The sequence below is a fragment of the Aulonocara sp. 'chitande type north' Nkhata Bay genome, linkage group LG7 (assembly GCF_057382095.1).
Source record: "Aulonocara sp. 'chitande type north' Nkhata Bay isolate Kocher_YH1m ecotype deep benthic linkage group LG7, A_spYH_male_GT1.1, whole genome shotgun sequence".
NCBI lineage: Eukaryota > Metazoa > Chordata > Actinopteri > Cichliformes > Cichlidae > Aulonocara > Aulonocara sp. 'chitande type north' Nkhata Bay.
Genome location: NC_141350.1, coordinates 5,165,911 through 5,185,961, shown reverse-complemented (window position 1 = coordinate 5,185,961; position 20,051 = coordinate 5,165,911). Strand labels below are relative to the sequence as shown.

Sequence of the window (20,051 nt, the reverse complement as noted above, 5' to 3'; positions counted from 1 at the left end):
AAACACATTCTTTTAATGAGTCCAAATAAGGGTAATGGATTTACAGATAGTAAAGCTCAAACGTAGGACAACAATCCAAAAAAACAACCAAAACATCAAAGCAGTCCCAGGTAAAACAAAAGTTGACAAATCCAAATAACTTTGGATTTTTAATACATAGTCATATTTACAGTTCTTAGCAAGTTTATTATGTCACTTGTCATTTAAAAAAAAGTCATGTTCTAGATTGAAAGTAAATATCTGTACCGTGCTGCCAGTAATTATATTTTTAGAAATATCCCTTGGATTAAAGCGCATCCACATATGGGTGGATTATTAGTTACAGAAACATTTAAAACATGAATTTGGTAATTCCCACTGCTGTTAATTTAGGGCAGCTGCAGCACAAACATTGGGTGATGGTCTAATAAATTTGTTAGCCACTGGTTGTACAGTATACTTTATGCACCCTCACAGCCCAGCAACAAGCTTTGTTCTGGCCAAGAAGAGAGGACGTGTGCTAAGTGTCATCTGTTGTAAGGACATCCAGCTAGCTTAGTTTAGCTTACAGACAGGAAACAGAGGGAACCAAATAGCCTGACAACACCCTCAACCACCCTCAGCACTTAAAAAAATCACAGCTAAGCATATTCCATGGTTTCATTTGAAGAATAAGGAGTAATAGATAAATAAAGGAAAAACAGGGATTTTATTAGAGCTGGACAGAGCTCGCTGTTTCTTTGTTTCCAGTTCCTAAGGTGCAGGTTGCTAGCTATGGGTTTAAAAAGACATGAGAGCAGTGCCAGTCTTGTTGTCCAAGTAAGAAATAGGCATGAATGTAAAACATTTCACACTGAAGTACAAAACAATTAACAGATATACATTGTTTAATTGCATAAATGTCTTTTTAGTTTTTCTCACCAGTAGTTAACGGATGAATTCACACCAAGGTGTAACGTTTAGGTGCCTCCATCAGAGATTTTTTTCACCACGTGGTGACCTAAAGCACACCTTATATGCACTCCCTGAGCCTTAACTAGAAACACTTGTGCAATCTAATGCAACCAAACAAAACAGCTGCGCCACAAATTCTACTTTTACGAAACTTGTTTTCAGCTTCAGTTGACAATAAACACAAAAGTGGTGGCACAACTGCAATCTGAGCTGTAAAAAAAGATTCCCTAATATTTTGTCACTGCTGTAAATGTGGAAGCCTTGAAACAGCTGTTGTGTTGGATGGCACAAGTGCTATATAAAGTGCTTGGTGAGTGTACATGTGTGTCTGAGAACAGGAAAGGGGCATGTTATGCCTCTAAAAAACATCACCCTGTTCTTCCCCGTTTTCCTGATTGACTCACTGTCTGGTTACGGCTTTGCTTCCTCTTTTTTACTCAGAGCACACACACGACAGGTTCACAGGTCTTTTCCGGCTCGTCTCCTCCTCAGCCTCTTCCTTATCCCTCTGTTTCTTTGAGCACACGAGTAAGGGAGGCTGACTGGCAAGGGTGCGGTGTTTACCAATGATGTGATGTGTTTGAACATTGCTTACCTCTAGGGGATGAGACACTGAGATGAGGTAGTGGTGTGTTTGTGTGAGAAAGAAAAAGACAAAGAGAGGCATTTGCCCCAAGAGAATACAGTGTACACGTATGTTACAAAAAACATCCGAATCCATGGGGGGCATTCATCGAGCGCCATCGGTGGGGGTTTCACTACAAAAGCAGTTTTGGTTTCATGATGTCATGGTGGAATTCCACCTTGTGCAATCAAACAACATCTCTCCTGCAAACAAGACATCCCTCCTAAAGCCCCAGGATTTGATCTGGTCTAGCCCAAACAACTAATGGGGAAATGAGTGAGGTGAGGAGGAGCGAAGAAGATGGAACAAATCCTTTCAGCGTTTCCAAACACACAAACAACATGCAAAACCAGATGGCCCTTAGCCTTCAGCACAATGCTGCCTTAATGAGCGTGTCCAATAAGAGACAGGCAGAGGTAATGACATTACCACCATCTCCAGCTGAGTCCCTCTGCTTTTCTTCTCTGAGTGTGTCTCTCTTTTATTGCCATCATGGGAATTCCCCCTGACAAGACCACTGTGGCTATGAAATACACAGTAAAATCCCATTTACTCACTTTCATCCTACTTGCCACGCTGGTGTGCATATTTATTACTTGGATCACAACAGATAATCCCTTTACAATATGCGCCCTCTAGATGCGTATATGTGTGTGCGTTTGTTTTTCAAGGTGCCCTCAGCTCGTATTATATACGGATCTGCATCTCGGGTAACCTGCCTTGTCTACAGTCTCTTTTCTGTTCTGCTGTAGTCTGCACTTCTTTGCAGGTTTCCTGTTGAGAGTGTGCAATGTCCTGAAATTGCTTTCAGAGCAATTCCTTTTTTCGTGGTAATTTCTCTGCTGTTTCTTTATTTATTTATTTTTCATTTATATTTTAATAGCCCTGAGCGCTTCTTTACTTTGCAGATTGTTTAGTAAAACAAATATATGGGAGGGTCAAGGCCAGACAGGCAGCTGGAAAGAATGCAAATAATGTGCATGTGGATAGAAAGTGAGCGTGTGTGTGTGTGTCTAGGTGTCGGATAAAAGTGTGCATATGAAACTTTATTAGGTATGCCTTTGTAGCACTAGTTTGCCCTCAGAAATTCTTAGTTCTTCGTGGCACAGACTCAACAAGGTGCTGGAAACAGTACTTAGAGATTTCGGTCCATACTGTCATCACAGCTGATGCAGATTTGTTGGCTCTACATCCATAATGCAAATCCCATTCCACCACATCCCAAAGGTGCAGGAGTTCACTGTTGAATACAGTGAACTCATTGACATGTTCAAGAAGAAGGTTTGAGATGATTTGAGCTTTTGTGACATGGTGTGTTACGCAGGAAGGAGCCGTCAGCAGGTGTCTGCACTGTGGTCATAAAGGGGCCAGTAACAATATTCAGGTAGGCTGTGATGTTTAAATGACGCTCAGTTGGTACTAAGGAGCCCAAACTAGTCAACGGGTCAAGCAAACACCACTACTAGCCTGAACAGTTGATACAAAGCTGGGTGGGTCCGTGTTTTCATATTTACACCAAATCCTGACCCCCCTATCCGAATGTTGCCACAGAGACTGACACAGAGAGAGAGAGAACTGTTCCTCACTGGATATTTTCTCCTTTTCTGACCAGTCTCTGTAAAGCTTATTGTTGTGTAGTTAAATACCACTAAAGTATACCAGCCGCCTGGCACCAACCATACCAAGTTTAAAGTATAGATATTAGAGGTGTCACGGGCTGCGATGGCAGACCGTGGAGTGACAGTGAAAGCAGGGCCCAAACGCGAGACTCTAAGTGAAGGACAGTGGATTTATTTACAGGAGGTGAAAAACACACAACTATATACAAAATCCCAGCACTGTGGTCCCGTGGTGATTCTCCCTGAATCCCACACAGTGCAGATGTCCGTGAGAAGTGAAAGGTGGCGACTCCAAAAAACTCCAATTCCCACACCGTGACTTTAGAGGCGTACTCCGCTCCCGATTCCTGGTAACACAAAAGGCAGAGGGTTAGCAGGGGATCGGTTTCCTCGGAGTTTACGTAAAAGCTCACGGCAGTACTGACGAGTTCTGACTCAAGGATCCAGCGTCGGCCTCAGCTCAGCTGCAGCCCTAAATGCCGTTCCTAGACGAGCGTAATCTGCTGCAGCTGGCAGAGGACGACGAGCGGCAGGTGCGGCCGTCTCTCGAGTAGACCACTTCCGGGTTCGCAGTCTCCTCAGCGAACCCACACCTCCGGAAGCTCACACAGAGACACATGGAGAGATGGAGAGCAAACCAATACAACACGGAAAACATAAACATACACTGAAAATGCCTGAGCCCTGGGTCCCTAGACCCAGGCCATGACAGTACCCCCCCTCTAAGGGTCGGCTCCCGACGACCCAAAAACACAAACCAAAAACAACAGTACAACCAACCCAGGGCGGGCGGCGGGAGGTCCAGGACGGAGGGCCCCAAAACCACTCCGCTAAACAGCCACTACAAAGCAACAACAGAAAAACACAGTTCAACAGTCCAATCCCCCGGTCCAGTGGCAGCAAACACAGTTCCGGCGGCCGACCCGCAGGATGGCAAAACAAGCGGGACCCGCCGCGGGTTAGACAGTGGCGGCAAAACAGTTCAGGTGGCCTACCTCTAACCCCTTGATGGAAACGCAGCAGCTCCGGCGGGCGGCCACGGGTCCGGCAGCCGCGGCGGAACGGTTCCGGTGGCCTGCCACGGGTCCGGTGGCGGCGGCGCTGCTCCTCCGGCGGCCTGCCACGGGTCCGGTGGTGGCGGAACGGTTCTGGTGGCCTGCCACGGGTCCGATGGCAACGTCGCTGCTCCAGTGAGCAACAGCGAGGCGTGGCACATGGTCTATGACGCGCCGGTCGCTGACGTGGACGCACTGGACGTGGATGGCGTGGAGGCCGCGCTAGACGTGGAGGTCCCTCCGGTTCGCTGACCTCCGGCTGGCAGCGAGAGCCCCTCCTCGGCTGGCAGCGAGAGCCCCTCCTCGGCTGGCAGCGAGAGCCCCTCCTCGGCTGGCAGCGAGAGCCCCTCCTCGGCTGGCAGCGAGAGCCCCTCCTCGGCTGGCAGCGCCGGTTGTTCCTTCCGCTCGCTGAGCTCCTCCGGCTCGCTGAGCTCCACAGCTGGCGACGCGGGCTCCTCCGGCTCGCTGAGCTCCTGCTCGGGCATGCCGGGCTCCGGCTCCCGCTCGCTGGGCTCCGGCTCCCGCTCGCTGGGCCCCGGCTCCCGCTCGCTGGGCCCCGGAGGAGGGAGGGAGGGAAAATAACGAAGGTGGGATTAAGTGGATTGTGTTTTAAATAGATCGCTTTATTGAAGTGATTTTTATTGGTCTTATTGGTCTCTTTTAACTTTTTAAAGTTAAAAGGGCCCCACAGCTGGCCGTGCGGGCACCTCCGGCTGCGCTCCAGTCACAGATGGATGATCCGGAGGCGAAGATGGTGATGCGGTGTACGCAGGCGGGGAAGGTGAAGGCAGAGCCGGTGAAGAAGATGGCTGAGGGGTGACTACATGCGGATGAGATGACGACGGCGCTACATCCACAGAAGGTGAAGCCGCCAGCGGCATGGAGACTGCTGAATGAGGCGACGCTAGTCGTACTGTAGGCCGGCTTGCAGCAGCGTCAGCGGCGTCACCATCCACCGAAAACAAAAAAGCAGATGGGGTGAGAAATGAAAAAGTGTCCTTATTACTCACCACAGCCGGTTCTTGAGATGTCCGGGAGGGCGGCTGCGGTGAGGAACGCCGGCGGCGCGAACGTCGTTTCCATGTAGACGTCGGGGCCGGCGTCTCAGGCTGTGAATCCACCAGCTGTCCGGGCCGGTGAGCAGCCTGAGGAGGAGAGTGGAGGTGGAGGGTGGAAAGCAGGAAGTCCAGGACAACTGAATTAAGGGAGTCCACCAACCAGGGGAATTCAAACAGCATCCCCTGCAGCCGCCTCTCCACGGCGCGACGTAACCCCTCCGTGGGCTTCTCCCACCACAACTCACACATGCGGTAAACCTTGTCCATAACCTCCCCCCTGAGCCTCTCCTCAGAGACCGCTGGGTCCAGACGTGGCGCTGTAAACCGAGCTGAAGGTGGCCGCTGATCAGCTAACCGAACTGAAGGTGGCTGCTGATCAGCTGACTGAACAAACATAGCCCCAGAATAAAGAGTTCCAGACGAAACAGTCTTGATTCCTGGATTTGAAAGAACGTCAGGCGCACAGTCTTCTGAACCTATGGGAGAATAATCGTTCTTAAAACGAAAACTTCTATTTTCCCAAACCGGAGAAACACGAGCTGTAGTGTTCATGAAGCTGGCGGAATGTGACGAGGGCGGATTTTGATGTGGCTGCTCCTGCAGTGATGTGGGAGCGCTGGGTGTGTCGGGTGGCACGAGAATAATCCCTAGCATTTTATAGAATGCCTGAGCGGGCGTAAGCTGATTGCTGTCAGGCTCATAGTAATCCTCCCGGGACCGGCTAGGGCGTTCTCTGCGAGACCGAGGCGTCCGCGGAGAGGAAGCAGACGAGTGGGCCGAAGGGTAGGCTGCCAGCGAGGAACGGCAGCACGGAGGCCCTCCAAGCACTAGTCGGGTCCCGTCAAAACGGGAGCTGCGCTTCCGCGGTGAGTCCGCTGGGTCCATAGTGGCTGGATCCTTCTGTCACGGGCTGCGATGGCAGACCGTGGAGTGACAGTGAAAGCAGGGCCCAAACGCGAGACTCTAAGTGAAGGACAGTGGATTTATTTACAGGAGGTGAAAAACACACAACTATATACAAAATCCCAGCACTGTGGTCCCGTGGTGATTCTCCCTGAATCCCACACAGTGCAGATGTCCGTGAGAAGTGAAAGGTGGCGACTCCAAAAAACTCCAATTCCCACACCGTGACTTTAGAGGCGTACTCCGCTCCCGATTCCTGGTAACACAAAAGGCAGAGGGTTAGCAGGGGATCGGTTTCCTCGGAGGTTACGTAAAAGCTCACGGCAGTACTGACGAGTTCTGACTCAAGGATCCAGCGTCGGCCTCAGCTCAGCTGCAGTCCTAAATGCCGTTCCTAGACGAGCGTAATCTGCTGCAGCTGGCAGAGGACGACGAGCGGCAGGTGCGGCCGTCTCTCGAGTAGACCACTTCCGGGTTCGCAGTCTCCTCAGCGAACCCACACCTCCGGAAGCTCACACAGAGACACATGGAGAGATGGAGAGCAAACCAATACAACACGGAAAACATAAACATAAACATACACTGAAAATGCCTGAGCCCTGGGTCCCTAGACCCAGGCCATGACAAGAGGTAACAAACAGTTGAATAGGTGTACCCAATAAAGTGTCTGATGAGTGTACGCATTCTTTGGATGTTAGACCGATATCTCTATGCATGCATGAGATGTTTTTACACACACACACACACACACACACACACACACACACACACACACACACACACACACACACACACATATATTTATATGAGGGCAAACCCAACCGGTTTTGTAAGTTGTGTTGATTTGTGTGGTGACACAGAAGCTCCTGGTCATGACAGAGACATAATGACTGCACAGTAAGCACCAGTGATTTTAGTCTACATCACAATTATATAAATAGTTGTGAGTCAAATTGTGTTTTTCATAATATGCAGGATTATCATGTTTAAACAGTACATGACAACCCAGGACCGTTTATACTCTCTGTGACCAAAGTCAAACCACATAGCAAAGAACAATCAGAGCACTCTGGTTAGCATCTCAGGATAGGAAGTTTATGTGTAAAGCACAAACAGTGGTGCTTTTTTTGTTTTTGTTTAAATAACCACTCAAAGTAGGATATTAGTGTGAAGTAATACAGTAGAAATGGATTCCTGAAGTCTCTCGCAACTCACCACAACTTTTTCCATCTTTGGTTTTATGATGATGGGATAGAGAGCACAGTTTGAACTCTTTAATGCAAATCTACATCATCATCAGTCATGTCCACAGACCTCTTGTGGGTCATATGGAAGGATCTACTTTGTTTTGTGCGTGCTTTTATTAATGTCTGCTCCTTGTCCCTCTATGTGTGCATAGATACGTTTTTACATGTTTTATGCAGACAGCAAATAGTAGTGACAGTTAAACATTACATCTGTGAACAATATGTGCATTAACATGTGCTGCATATGTGTTAGCATGCATGTGTGGGTGAATGATAGCGTGTGTGTCCTCCCTCTCACAGTGGCTGATGGGTACCAGACGTATGCTGAGGGGCTGCCTGGCGCCTGGTCCAGGCCTTCTATATGGAAACAGTTTGGAAGCATTACGTCAGCAATCTACGCCACTCTTTTTTCCGCTTTTCCACTCGTTCGCATCCAAAGTGGACTCACGCACGCACATATTTTCACAGAACATGCCCGCTTTCTCTTCCTCTCCTTCTTTTTTATGTGCTTTTTCTTTTGCACACTTTAATCTCCGCCACATACTCATTAGGCTCTTTCCCTGCTCGAAAGTTACGTCAGCAAAGCATTCCGCACTTTTCCACGCGTCACTTAGGATGGCTGACTCCAAACAGCATTTCTTGCCCCCCTTTTTTTCCCATGGAAAACTCTTGTCCTTATATAACCCTGTAGTCTGGCAGCCTGCTCGTCCTACTATTTCTCTCTGTCTGACTCCCTCTCCCTAACCTCTCTCTCATCCCTATCCATCTCTCACGCAAGCAGGCGAAAAGTGGAGCTCTTTGGACTGGGAGGCCAGGCAGACTGTGGTAGTTCCCCTCTGGTCTATGCCAGGCCAGCAGCAGCCTTGGTACAAACATATGTGTCCAGCGTCCCTTTCTGCTGTTCCCCTCATGCAGTCTTGAGGGCAGTCATGAGCGGGCCTTCATTTCTACATGAGTTACAACTCACCACAGTGAAATGAGCTAAATAAATGAACACAGGGAGATCATTAGTTTCTTGAGCAACAGGCTGTGTGCGTCTGTGTGTGAGGCCTGTGGTGAGGAGGAATCCCTGGTTGGCTCAGAGGCTCAGCAGGCCTCAGGTAATCCAGCCTAATGCAGTTAGTGTTGTCATGGCCACCTGTGTATTACAGCCTGCAGTGTTACAGCAAGACAAGAGGGGGTGTCTAGACAGGCAAATCACTGGAAAAAGAAAGGCTGTGAGGACACACTGCGCTGTCTGGAGCTTTTGATATGAATAAGAGTAAAAGTGCTTACAGAAATGGGTCATGGTAACAATCATGCATCCACCTGGGTGATTTTCATAGGCTACAGAGACAGGTTCAATATAATTTGCATCTACAGTGGAGCTGGAGTGTGGTTGAGTGATGAGGGGCTTGCATATATGCGCACACAGCAGCAGCAGAAAGCAGACACTCGGCCTTGATTACTCATTCAGGTGTTGTGTAACTGACTGCTGCCACCTACTGCTGGCTGCTAGTCAACCTCAGCAGCTCCACTTTTGTCCCCTGACAGGAAGGTGAGAGGCGATCAATATTTTTGTTCCACTAGTGAAGCCAGCAGCAGATTGAATCTACATCAGCCCGTTGGGCCTCAGGTTTCCCACAGTTTCTGCTTTCTGAAATGAAACGAGAATGAGAGAGGGAAAGTCTAACTTCATTTCCTCTCCATACATACCACGTGTGTGAGCAAAGCAACTCTTCATCACCGTAAATGAGCATGTGTATGTATGCTCAATGTGCTGACTGAAGCAGCTGGTGCTGCTGACATCTGTCTCTGTCTTTCAGTAGAACAAACTGCAACTCTCTCTCTCTTTCACCACATCAGCCCCATCAGCACTCTGCCCTGCTCCAAACCCCATCAGCATGTCAACACACACACACACAAACACATACACACACAGGCTAGTCAGCAGCACACAGCGTGTATCCCATATCTCAGCATCCGCACCTCCAAAAACAACATCCTGGACCACCACAGAAGAAGACAGTGCTTCAGGTGGATGTGGTTCCACTTAGTTCAGACACTGCATCATCCCTGTGAGAGCCAAAAATAAACAAAAATAGTTTCACAGAGCACAGACCACAGTATGCAAGACCGGTTCAGTATCCTAACTGAGCCTTTACTAACTCTACTATACTGTACCCACAGTGGCCTGCAGGTATTGTGTTTAGCTTGTGTTAAAACAGTCTTTAGTTACTGTTTTTAACCGAACCTAAGCCTTTTTGTCGTTATTCATGCAATCCTGACTGAATCGGTAAATCTGAGCTTCAACATGTATACACTTTGCTGACTTTTACATCAGATTTAAAATGCAGGCCTTTGTCTTTTCACACAACAATGAATGGGACCTCTTTTATGGTCAGCCGTGTGGATAAAAGGGAGCTGCTTTCAAATACTTTCAATTTGAACTTAGTGACTTTTCTTGGTTGGGTAGAAAACACATTTTTTTGGTATTGCGGCTGAACAATTTTATTGGTTTTGTAAATAATATTTACATTCTGACTACATTATTTTATTGAGAGAAAAAAATGTACCTACTTTTTAGAGCTAGGTTAAGAGTAAACAACACAGTGATGACAATACTTCACATGTAGTGAGTCTTTTCTGTTGATTACAGCTTTGGAATTTAGAGCAAAAATCCCAAAATTTTGACTGTAAACACTGATGCACGTAATTAGACCCGTTGCTTGGGGAGGACAGCTTTAACAATCACAGAGACACCATGACTTGTATGTTGCCAAGACAAAGACGGAATCTCTCACTCTGTGGACTGCTTGCTGCTGACACTTAGTATTTGTGGCTGCTGCTCTGTTATCATTTCTCCTCTCTCTGCCCATGACCTCAGAGCCACATGCAAGTTATTTCTGTTGACTTGCTTCTGGCTGAAAATGACTTCATGTCTGATTTGCTAGAAACAGAAAGGGGGAAGGGGGGCTGCATCACTGTGGTCACGGAAAATTTACTGCATTAAAACAGCATGATTTGACTCCTCTGAAGACGAGTCGCTCTGGGTTTAACGTACCGGAGGCAAAACTGTGCAGCAAGTGCAGCTTTTTCTTTTTGAAAATCCCAAATTGGTTTCAGAGTCTTGGGTCAAACAGTCTCCTGATTTAACTGCTGTCCTCTTTTAGAATCACAACAGCATGAATTTAGTCTGAGAGAGTCACATCCACCTTCTGCTTCTCCACCCCCTCCACCTCTGTCCATCTTTAAAGCATCGGCACACTGGAGCCAGGTAGGTCTGCAGACATGAGTAATGTGGCTAAGACTGACTCACGCACTAAGACATCAGCCGTCAGTGTGGAGCCAGCAATGACACAAGCACTACAGCAAACACACACACACACATCATATACTGACTGAAAAGACACACAGGCAGACAGACTTGGCGGTGCCGACGTTTTGAAACCCAGTCATGCAAACAGCCATTATCATCACCTTATGTTATGTGATCATTATTGAGAAACTGAAAATTAATCCATCGGTGATATGAGATCAGCCTGCTAACAGTAAACATGTCTAACACAACCACACACACACTTGCATGCACACTGTATCCAACTAAGGGGATGTTTACCTATTTCAACATAAATATTTCTGCAGTTCTACTATTAAAGGTTCGCAAACAAATTATCCTGAGGTTACATAAGTCTGATTTAAAAAGATTCCAAAACAAACTGAGTTTAACTTGCAGGTCTCATTTGAGTTTCTTTAAGATTCAAGAATGAATCAACTGTCTTTTTGCAATCAAGCACCTCTGATCAAAACATACTTTTAGTTCCTTAGTAGGCAAAATAGTGTTCTAATGAAGCTAAAACACTGATCTGCATACACCTCATTGCATCTATTAAGCATTTATTATTCATGCAAGAGTAATGTGAGGTGTCTCCGTTTTAATGCCTCCTAATGGCTTTTTGAGTTACTGCTGCCAGCTATGAATAAATCATATCAGTCATGGCGCAGCTTCACTCACCCTGCAGCGCTGAGCTGATCTATAGGTATGTGTGCTTGTGTGTGCGAGCTTTCACAATAATCTTATTTTTGATCCAAAAAAGGCTTTAAAGTTTTTGAAAAAGAAAGAGGCCCAAGTCCAAGCCCGGTTGTTTAAGTCTGCCAGTAAAAATGGCCATGTTTTGAAGAGTCAGGACTGTGTGATCATTACAACATGCAGCGATCGGGATACAAATGTATGGAGCTACAGCAGGTGTACAACTTGAAAGGAAGGCAACAGCACAATGCAGCCACCACAACAGATCTTTTTCATGATCAGAAGTACTTGGGTCACCCTAATAGTTAATAGTTAAACCTGTGCTTCCTTTTTGTATGTAACTAGGTGTTTTGTAATACATTGCAAGGTGTAATATATAATCTACTACCTGTATTTAATATGCAAGTTATAATAAACCACAAACAAGATCACAGGTTTATTTTAAAACTGACCATAACAAACTCAGCAAAGATTGTGTTTAAAGTAGGATTGATCTTGGATTGTATTACGTTGAATTGCTGCTGTTTTTATTGCATTTGCTGACTGTATGTCTAAGATTAGGGATGACGCACTAGGTACGGGTGCAGATCTCTTTCATCCACCGTACTGGCGGGGGTGCTGTGCAATGGGAACATATCGACCCCCTGGCTGACTCTGTATCGACGAGTGGATGCATTTCAGGAAATGACCTTGGCTAACTCAGACGAGCACCTGACCAGAGCCCAGCTCATTTTCCCACAGAGCACATCTCTGGCTGTGTCTCTGAAGTCAAGCTGCAGGTCATACCCTTGAAAGAGGTAAACATGGTTCACTGAACACCTGAGGTCACTGCAGACTGAGGTTCATTCACAGTGGTATGCTGAAGTATTGTCGTGAATTTTACAATGGCAGTGTGTTTTAAACATGGTTTATGTTTCTGTTCATTTTGCATTAAAGGAGACGGTGCACATTAGTTAACATTAACTCTTGGTTAAATCATGTAACTGTGCAAGATTTAGCAGTACAGGCTAACTTTCAGGAGCATGTTGCTGGCAGGCTGGCATTTGTATATGACTAATAAATAGCGCATTCATGGAGTCATGTGAAAACGACATGTTTTTCACTGTGTTTCCTCAATGACACAGCAGCTTATAGAATCACCTTTAGCAGTAATAACTTAGAGTAATTGTTTTCTTTATGACTTTATCAGTCTCTCATATCTTTATGGAGGAAGTTGGGCCCATTCTGCTTTACAATGTTGCTTCAGTTCACTGACATTTGTGGGCATTTGTTTGTGCGTAGCTCTCTTAAGTTCCACAGCATTTCAGTCAGTCTTAGGTCTGGACATCAGCTGGGCATTGCAGCATCTTGATTCTTTTCTTTGTCAGTCATTCTGTTGTGAATTTGCTGCTGTGCTTGGGATTGTTGTCCTGTTGCATGACCCCATTTGAAACATGCTTTATCTCTCAGATGAATGGCCTCACTTTGCCATACAGAGGAGTTTATGGTCGACTCAAGGTGCGTGCAAGGTGCCCAAGTCCCGTGGCTGGGACACAAAGTCACATGCACACCAATACAAAAGGGTACACAAGTAGCCAAAACACTAGTTTACACAACTTGAGATTATGACATGTTTGATTATTCAGTAACCAGTGTTTTGGATTTAGAAAATGATTTGAGAGTTGTTGATATTCCAGGTAAGTGCTGCTCGATAAGCAAAGCCTGATGGCCAAAAGCTATTTTCTTAAAAGGTATTTTACAGTTCCCTCTAGAAAACACTCTTTATATGTGTGGGTGTGTTTTTTTTTTTTTAATGAACTGAAGAAGAAGAGGATGGGGCATACTGTAAAGAATATCTGCAAATGTTTCCCCAGTTCAAAAAACTGTTTTTGGCAAAAATATAGCTTAAAATGTGACTTTAAAAAAAATCGAATGTCTCTTCTGCTGCATTGCACAGATTAAGTATTAATCTTTTTTTTTTTTTTTGGTGCCTGTCCCGTTTTGTTCTTTAGCCATCAGAATTATTATCTGAAGGCAAAGAAAGATGCCCAACAGATTTACTTTACCAAGTGGATCATCACAGCCTTGCCATATTGGTCCAATTGGTTGACCTTTGTTATTATTATTTATTTATTTTATTTTCAGTAGTTACAGATGGGACAGACATGACTGGGGAAGGAGGCTGAAAGAAAGAAAGAAAGAAAGAAAGAAAGAAAGAAAGAAAGAAAGAAAGAAAGAAAGAAAGAAAGAAAGAAAGAAAGAAAGAAAGAAAGAAAGAAAGAAAGCGGAGGAATAAAAAGAGGGGAGGGGAAGAAAAAAATCAGCTGGATCACCTGCTGAGAAAAAAAGAAGAGAAAACAAGCAAGAAAGAGAGCAACATAATAAACACAACACCATCGCAATAATCTAGCTAAGTGTAAATAACAGTAAATACTAAATATTGAATGTTGTTGGGCAGCACGCAAGACCGACAGCGCACAATGTGCTTTGAGGTAGCAGCCAAGAAAGGTGAAGTTTGTGTCTGTGAGCACCTGTGTGTGTGTACACCGGTGTGCACACCTGGGTGGATAAGCGCGCTTGTATTCAAAAGGTTTCTCCATGTAATGATCTGCTGGGGGGCGTGTGGGGAGCCATAGCCCCGTCCCCCAGGTCATGAAGCAGACATGAAGGAGATCCAGGCCCCAGACATCCAGAGCCCCCTGAGTGTGAGAGCCACTCCTGGGAAGAACTTAGGAGAGCCCCAGTGAACTTTAATTAATTAATTAAAACAGGCTGGATGTGAACCAGATACACCAAACATTTAGAACAGATATTTTGACTACATAAGCATTTCCCTATGAATTTCCCTATAAAAGTGCACGCATGATATCATTTGTTCAGTTTATAATAATTAGCATGAGATCCCAGTACTTTCTCCCCAGTTAACTGAAGGCAACCTGGATTTTGTGTCTTATTCTGCAAACAATGACACAATATTTTGGAAAATTCATAGGATAATCCAGAGTTTTGGAAGCGTTTATAAGGAATTGTCCAGCGTGACAGAAGTATTGTGTATCTCTAGAAATTAAGCTTTGAAAAGGCAAGTCTGGTGCATGTTTAAAAGAGACTTCCTCTCTGTGTCGTGCTTGTGCTTTGTGTTGCTAACAATCCCAAACCCTGGATCAGCTGATTCCAAACTGTAGCATCAACAAGCATCCCACACCTCCCTCGCGTGGCCTTCAATGGAATTACACGAGTTTTCAGCTTTTTGTCAATCAATTCAGAAACCCCGCCCCACACTGAATCGATTGGTGGCCAGCTGGACGCTGGAGCGTCAACGAACCAATCGTGTGGATCTGCCTGCTGTTAACAGGGCTCCTGTTCTGAATGCCCTCTCTGTCGCCTGTTTGATACTGTTATTTATAGACGCCCGAGGATGCATAGTGGAGCATGACAGAGGAAAGGAAGGAATAGGAAGCAAAGGGAGGCTGATACAGACGGAGGAGGAGGATGAGGAGGGGGGAGTTAAGGGCTGATGATGGCTATACGTCTTGCTCTAATGATGTCTGAGATAGGAAGCAGTAGGGCTGCAGTCCTTTTTACAGAGCAAAGTACATATTGATCTATTTTTTTTCTCTCCAAAATGCATCTGTCTGATCGATGCTTTTCTTTAAGAGGAAAATGGTGGGGAAAGAATGAGAACAAACTGACTAAGGAAAAGCTAGTGAAGGGGAAAGTCTGGTGCATGGTGAACTATAATGAAATATATATCGTGTTATAAGACAAGCAGGTTTAAAATGGCAATAAACTACAACTGTGCAAAACAAAACTGCTCGGTAAATAACAATTACTGTTATTCTAATTAAATATATTTGAACCAATTCTTTGAAACTGGAATAAAAATAAATAAAATGAGTTTTCCAAATAATTTAAAAACAGAGAACAGGAGTTATTATTCATCTATGATTTTTTTTTAGACTTCGGGTCTTTAGAGTGCTAACAACTGAAATATCACTATAGACATAAAACACAGTTTCTCCTGTGGGAGGACAATCTGTTTCAGAGAGCTAACAGAGCTTTATAGCTAAGACCATAGCCAGTGATACACTGCTCATTACTGTAGCTGCCTGGCTGGACAGGTTCACAGTGAAAGGTTAGCATGTATTCCTATTGAGATGTATGGCCTCCAGCAGCATTTATAAGAAGAGCTCTTCTTATGTGTGTTATAACAATAAAACAGTACGGACAGAAATATTTCCCCATAGACTTTTCTGAGTTATCTAATGCTGGATAAATATCTGACCACAGATAAATGATAAGACTGATTCTTGTAAAAGAAAAAAGCACCTAAACCTAGGTTTAAGCATTCAGGTATGATAACACCAACGAATAGCATTATTGGTTGTAATAATACCCAACCTACTTTTGTTGACCTGCTGGCAGCTGCATGCTTGGCAATCCAGTTTCATGACAAAGGATCTTCATTTCCAAGCTGGGTCATTTCATCTTAAACCTGCTTGACCAAAAATTCTATGTTCCAAAGTTTGGATATACATAATAGTTGTCGTGAAATTTGATGCATAGTTATATTTATATAGAGCTATTTAAATGTATTTTGTGTAACAAATACTTTTGAAGGTATTTACAAATGGTTGTCTCACAATAACTGAGAACTTAATTTTGATCTAATTATATTTTTTGTAGGTAAGTATAGCAATTTTCCCTTTAAAGAGGTGCATATATTTAACTTAATTATTTTCTCACTTATAATTAGAGTACCATCTGGAAAGTCCACAATTTTGTTCTGTAATGTTGTTTTTAATTGTTTGGCTTGTCATCTTTGCTCAATCCAGAATTACAGTTGAATAAATGAAAAAACAAAATCGGAAATGGTTGAGCAGAAGGCCCACGCTGACTTGACATGAATCATCCAACTGGGAGTCACTAACCTAGAATAAGATGGCAAGTGTCTTGACTTTGTGTTATAACGCCCAAGCCCGCTAAGCTCCGCATCCACTGGACGGTAATTATGGCTCTAACGGCTTGCCATAGGTAATCGTTCTATTAGCGCGTGAACGTGTTTGGTGTTGGATTTGTCTTCGTAGCGTGATCACGCCAAACCTACCGGTTTTACCCCCATTATTTTTAATTCTTCAACTACATATCCCATTGCATCTGCGCTCACACGCATTTTACGCACAAGAGACAGAGTGGGTCGGGTCTGTGTTTACTTCCGGACTCCGATTTAGACCTCGTTCAGAAAGCAGCAGCTCCAGTGAAGGTTCAGGCTGGCAGCGCAGTGGCCATACAAGGCTTCATGACAGAGGTTACCGGTCTGACCAGCGACATCCCCGTGGGCAAGTCTAACGCAGCGCTACTGAACACTGAACACACCGCGACGCAAGACAGACTCGAACTGCCGCTCTCCTCGCCTTCGTGCTCAAAGTCACTCAATGCTTCAGTCCCGCTACCAGCTAACAGACTGATCCGACTGTGTTCCTGCCGCTTCATGATCCGAGCTAACTGGGGGATCAAAACAAGAACAATCGCTTGAAGTTCAAGCGGCGTTTGCGTTTGACCGGCCGGGATCCATCGACTGGGAGAGACGCGGGCCCCGTGGGGAAAGAGCAACAGGACTCGGGGGGCCAGTCAGCTAGTGTAGCGAGGGTGGTGGCTGGATAAACTAGGGGGTTGCCTCCAGCTCCTGGTGGATTTATCCCCTGCCAGCTAACATTAGCTAAGCTAGCCACAAACAGCACCATGGATTGGTTAATGGGGTGAGTACAGACAGCTAACTTGCATAGCTATAGCATCCTCTCTTATATGACAGGTCAGCTGCGCAGTCTTTCTGATGCTGCCTGCAAATTCACTTCTCTGCAGCTGATACCACTGGAGTCGGCGTTATGCAGGTGCACTGTCGTGTTCAACAGTGTTAAATTCTCGCTTTAATCTGTGTGTAAACGGTTGGCGTGTTGCTTAGCTTAGCTTCGCTCCGACGAGGCTAGCAAAGCTGGCAACGGTTAACCGGCCTCATGATAGCGTTACCCAGGGCCAGGTGGTATTTTTCGGCATCTCTTCGGGCCACAGATTACTAGCCAAGGATGGCAGCTCCCGGAGTAGGTCGTGATAATATTGCTATACATGGCAGTTTACTGGACGGTGACCTCATCGCTGAGGTGATGGACTTTAGGTTAGCGGCTTGTCAGCGCTGCTAACGCGGCTATGAGCGGTTTCCCTTATTTCCCAGCGCAAGGTGCGCTGGTCGCTTTGACGGAGGGGAACCGCTGCTAGCAGTCGTGCTAACTTATCTAATGTGCAACCTTTGAGGCACAGCAGAGGTTCTGGTGTCAGAGAGAAAGCTCACCGATGGAGAATGTGTGTGCACCGTGCACATCTTGAAGCACAGCGTGTATGTTTTTGTCAGCGAAGTGAAGCGCGCAGTTTTCTGCCTTGGTGTAGCGGTTGACACCTGACAGAGGTTGGTGATGCTGTGTAAGCTGCGTTATTTTTAGCTCGAGGCTGCACAAGTCATGAGTTTTGAGTGAAAGCTCGTGATAGGGACTGCATTTATCAGCCTCGGTGACGATACCTGCTATACAACCAAAGTTCAAAGCCACGATCGGTGTGCTCGGGCTTAACATTTGAAATCAGTGGAAGCGACGGAGTAACTTTCCAAACCCTGACAGCCCAGAGCATTGTTGTAGACTTCGGATTTGCTATGCAAACTCTTAAGACACTGGATTGTCTGGTCTCGTTTGTCTCCAACCAAAGTAGGGCGTCAGAGACGTTGCACTCCAAGGTGCGTTTGCAAGTTGAAATCCAAACCTGAAATGTGAAATAAAAACTCGGTGTCATCATATACACAAATGGCTCGGACTTAAACATTGATCAGGTTATTGCTTTTGCTTACAGTTTATCATTGTTGGCTTGCTGCAGCACTTTAAAAGCACATCAGGGATGAGGAAGGGTGGAGGCCCGTTCTTAGGGGAGTTTCTACATGTCTGCTCAGTTTTTTCTGGTAGATAACAATGCTGCAAGTCTGTTCCCTGAGCTCGATGTAGGCTGACTGTTAGCTCTGTAAAGACAGTTAACTTGTTGTCCAAGACAGTCTGCTCATAAGTCATAATCTCAGGCTTTATCAATTGTGCCCAAGCACGCTTTCCAGTAACTTAAAAAAACAACAAAGAAAACCGGGTTGCTTGTTAGACATCAGGCAGTATTGGTAAATAACACATTTGCTCCTGAGTGGCCTGTTTGATATTTTATGCAGGTTTTCCATGCATGGTCTGCTTTGCATAAAGAGCATTTGACTGCTTTGGTAGACACGGGTTTCTTGTAGTCATTGTTTAACTTGTGTTTTTCCCCTCCCTATGACACTGGTTTTCCTGGTTTCACTAACTGGTTCTTGCAGTAACTTGTCTTAAATAACATCAGCTCTCTGTTATAATTCTTTTTTTTATAGGTCCTTAATTTCTCTTCCCTTTTTCCCCCCAAAGCCATGAAATAATCATTTTTTGCCCAGACGGTGCTTTCAGACCTGAACTATTTTGCACAGCGATCTGATGTAGCTTGGTTTTAGAAGAAATGAGGAAAGTAAAGGCTTACATATAAAAGAAAAGACCTCTGCCTGTCTGTGGATGTTACTGAATGTATTTGGTGTAGTCCGTGTTCTCCAGCTGAGAAAAGTTGTAGTTGGTTCTATTTAATACATTTTTGTGTATTAAAAAACAACAACAAAGCAGATTGGCTTTGTGATAGAAGGTCATGCCTAATATCCAGTGATGGCATTTGGTCATGTTGAGAGTATGTGTTTACCTGCATGTTAAAGGAGCTCTTTGGATAGAGTGCAAATATGCAGTTAAGTTGAGCGTTTGTGATCTAAATGCATTGGAGGCCAGCAGGAACGTGTCCAGTGTGCGTCATCAACAGTATGGAGTCCATGAATTAACCAAGCGTGTAATCACTCTGAATACAAACCTGGGGTGAAGGACACCCCTGCCAAGACCAATGGAAGAATGAATTGAGAGTGTGAGCATAAGGATGATGGAAGAAGAAGATCTAGTGAAAAAGAGTGGCTGATTTGGAGAGAGGAGGAAAAAACAGGATGATCAAAAGAGATAAAGGAATAAGCGATACCTCCTTTTTTTTTTTTCTTTTTTTTTTCGTTAATTAACCAGATAATTGGGAGGGTGGAAGGTGATAAGGTTGCTTTTGATAAAATGGTTGATTGTGGGATAGTTAAAAGAAATTATAAGGTGGGGGAAGGGAGAGTGTAGTTCATAGGAAAGATGAAGCTCTGCAGGGAATCAAATGGAGACAGATGAGAAGCCTGTGAGTGGTTGTAATGGTGAATAAAGGAGGAGATCTAGAGACAACAACATATTATGGTGGGAGACATACTCACAAGAACCAACCACTGGTTTTAGCTGAGGCTACCACCTCTTGGTATGGTGATACATACACGTACCACTTTTTAGCCTAAATCTGTTTGTTAACTAGCTGCACTCTATCTGTGTACTGTGATATTTTAGACGGAGCGCATTATTTCAGAGCTGAATGACCTCATCTGTCCCTATTCAGAGTCAGACAGGATGTTAAATCACTGGAGAGATGTGCGACGCCTAAATGTGTCTTTTGCTGCTGG

General features: G+C 45.1%; 2 protein-coding genes and 1 pseudogene across 2 annotated transcripts in view; 1 reads left to right on the top strand and 2 right to left on the bottom strand.

Moving 5' to 3' along the window:
• On the bottom strand, positions 1–4,867 carry LOC147324381 (uncharacterized; annotated as a pseudogene).
• On the bottom strand, positions 4,759–7,112 carry LOC147324380 (uncharacterized). Its single transcript, XM_086298147.1, has 2 exons — positions 6,528–7,112; positions 4,759–6,449 (listed from the first exon to the last, which is right to left on the bottom strand). Exon 2 carries the CDS (start codon positions 6,173–6,175, stop codon positions 4,907–4,909), a length of 1,269 nt encoding a protein of 422 aa, XP_086154273.1. The 5' UTR covers positions 6,176–6,449; positions 6,528–7,112; the 3' UTR covers positions 4,759–4,906.
• Positions 7,113–16,507: 9,395 nt separating this feature from the next.
• mob2a (MOB kinase activator 2a) overlaps positions 16,508–20,051 on the top strand; it is a 55,733-nt gene continuing 52,189 nt past the window's right edge. The window contains exon 1 of the mRNA XM_086298146.1: positions 16,508–17,184. Coding sequence (XP_086154272.1) covers positions 17,168–17,184 — 17 coding nt within the window. The 5' untranslated portion in view covers positions 16,508–17,167. The remainder of the gene's footprint in view (positions 17,185–20,051) is intronic.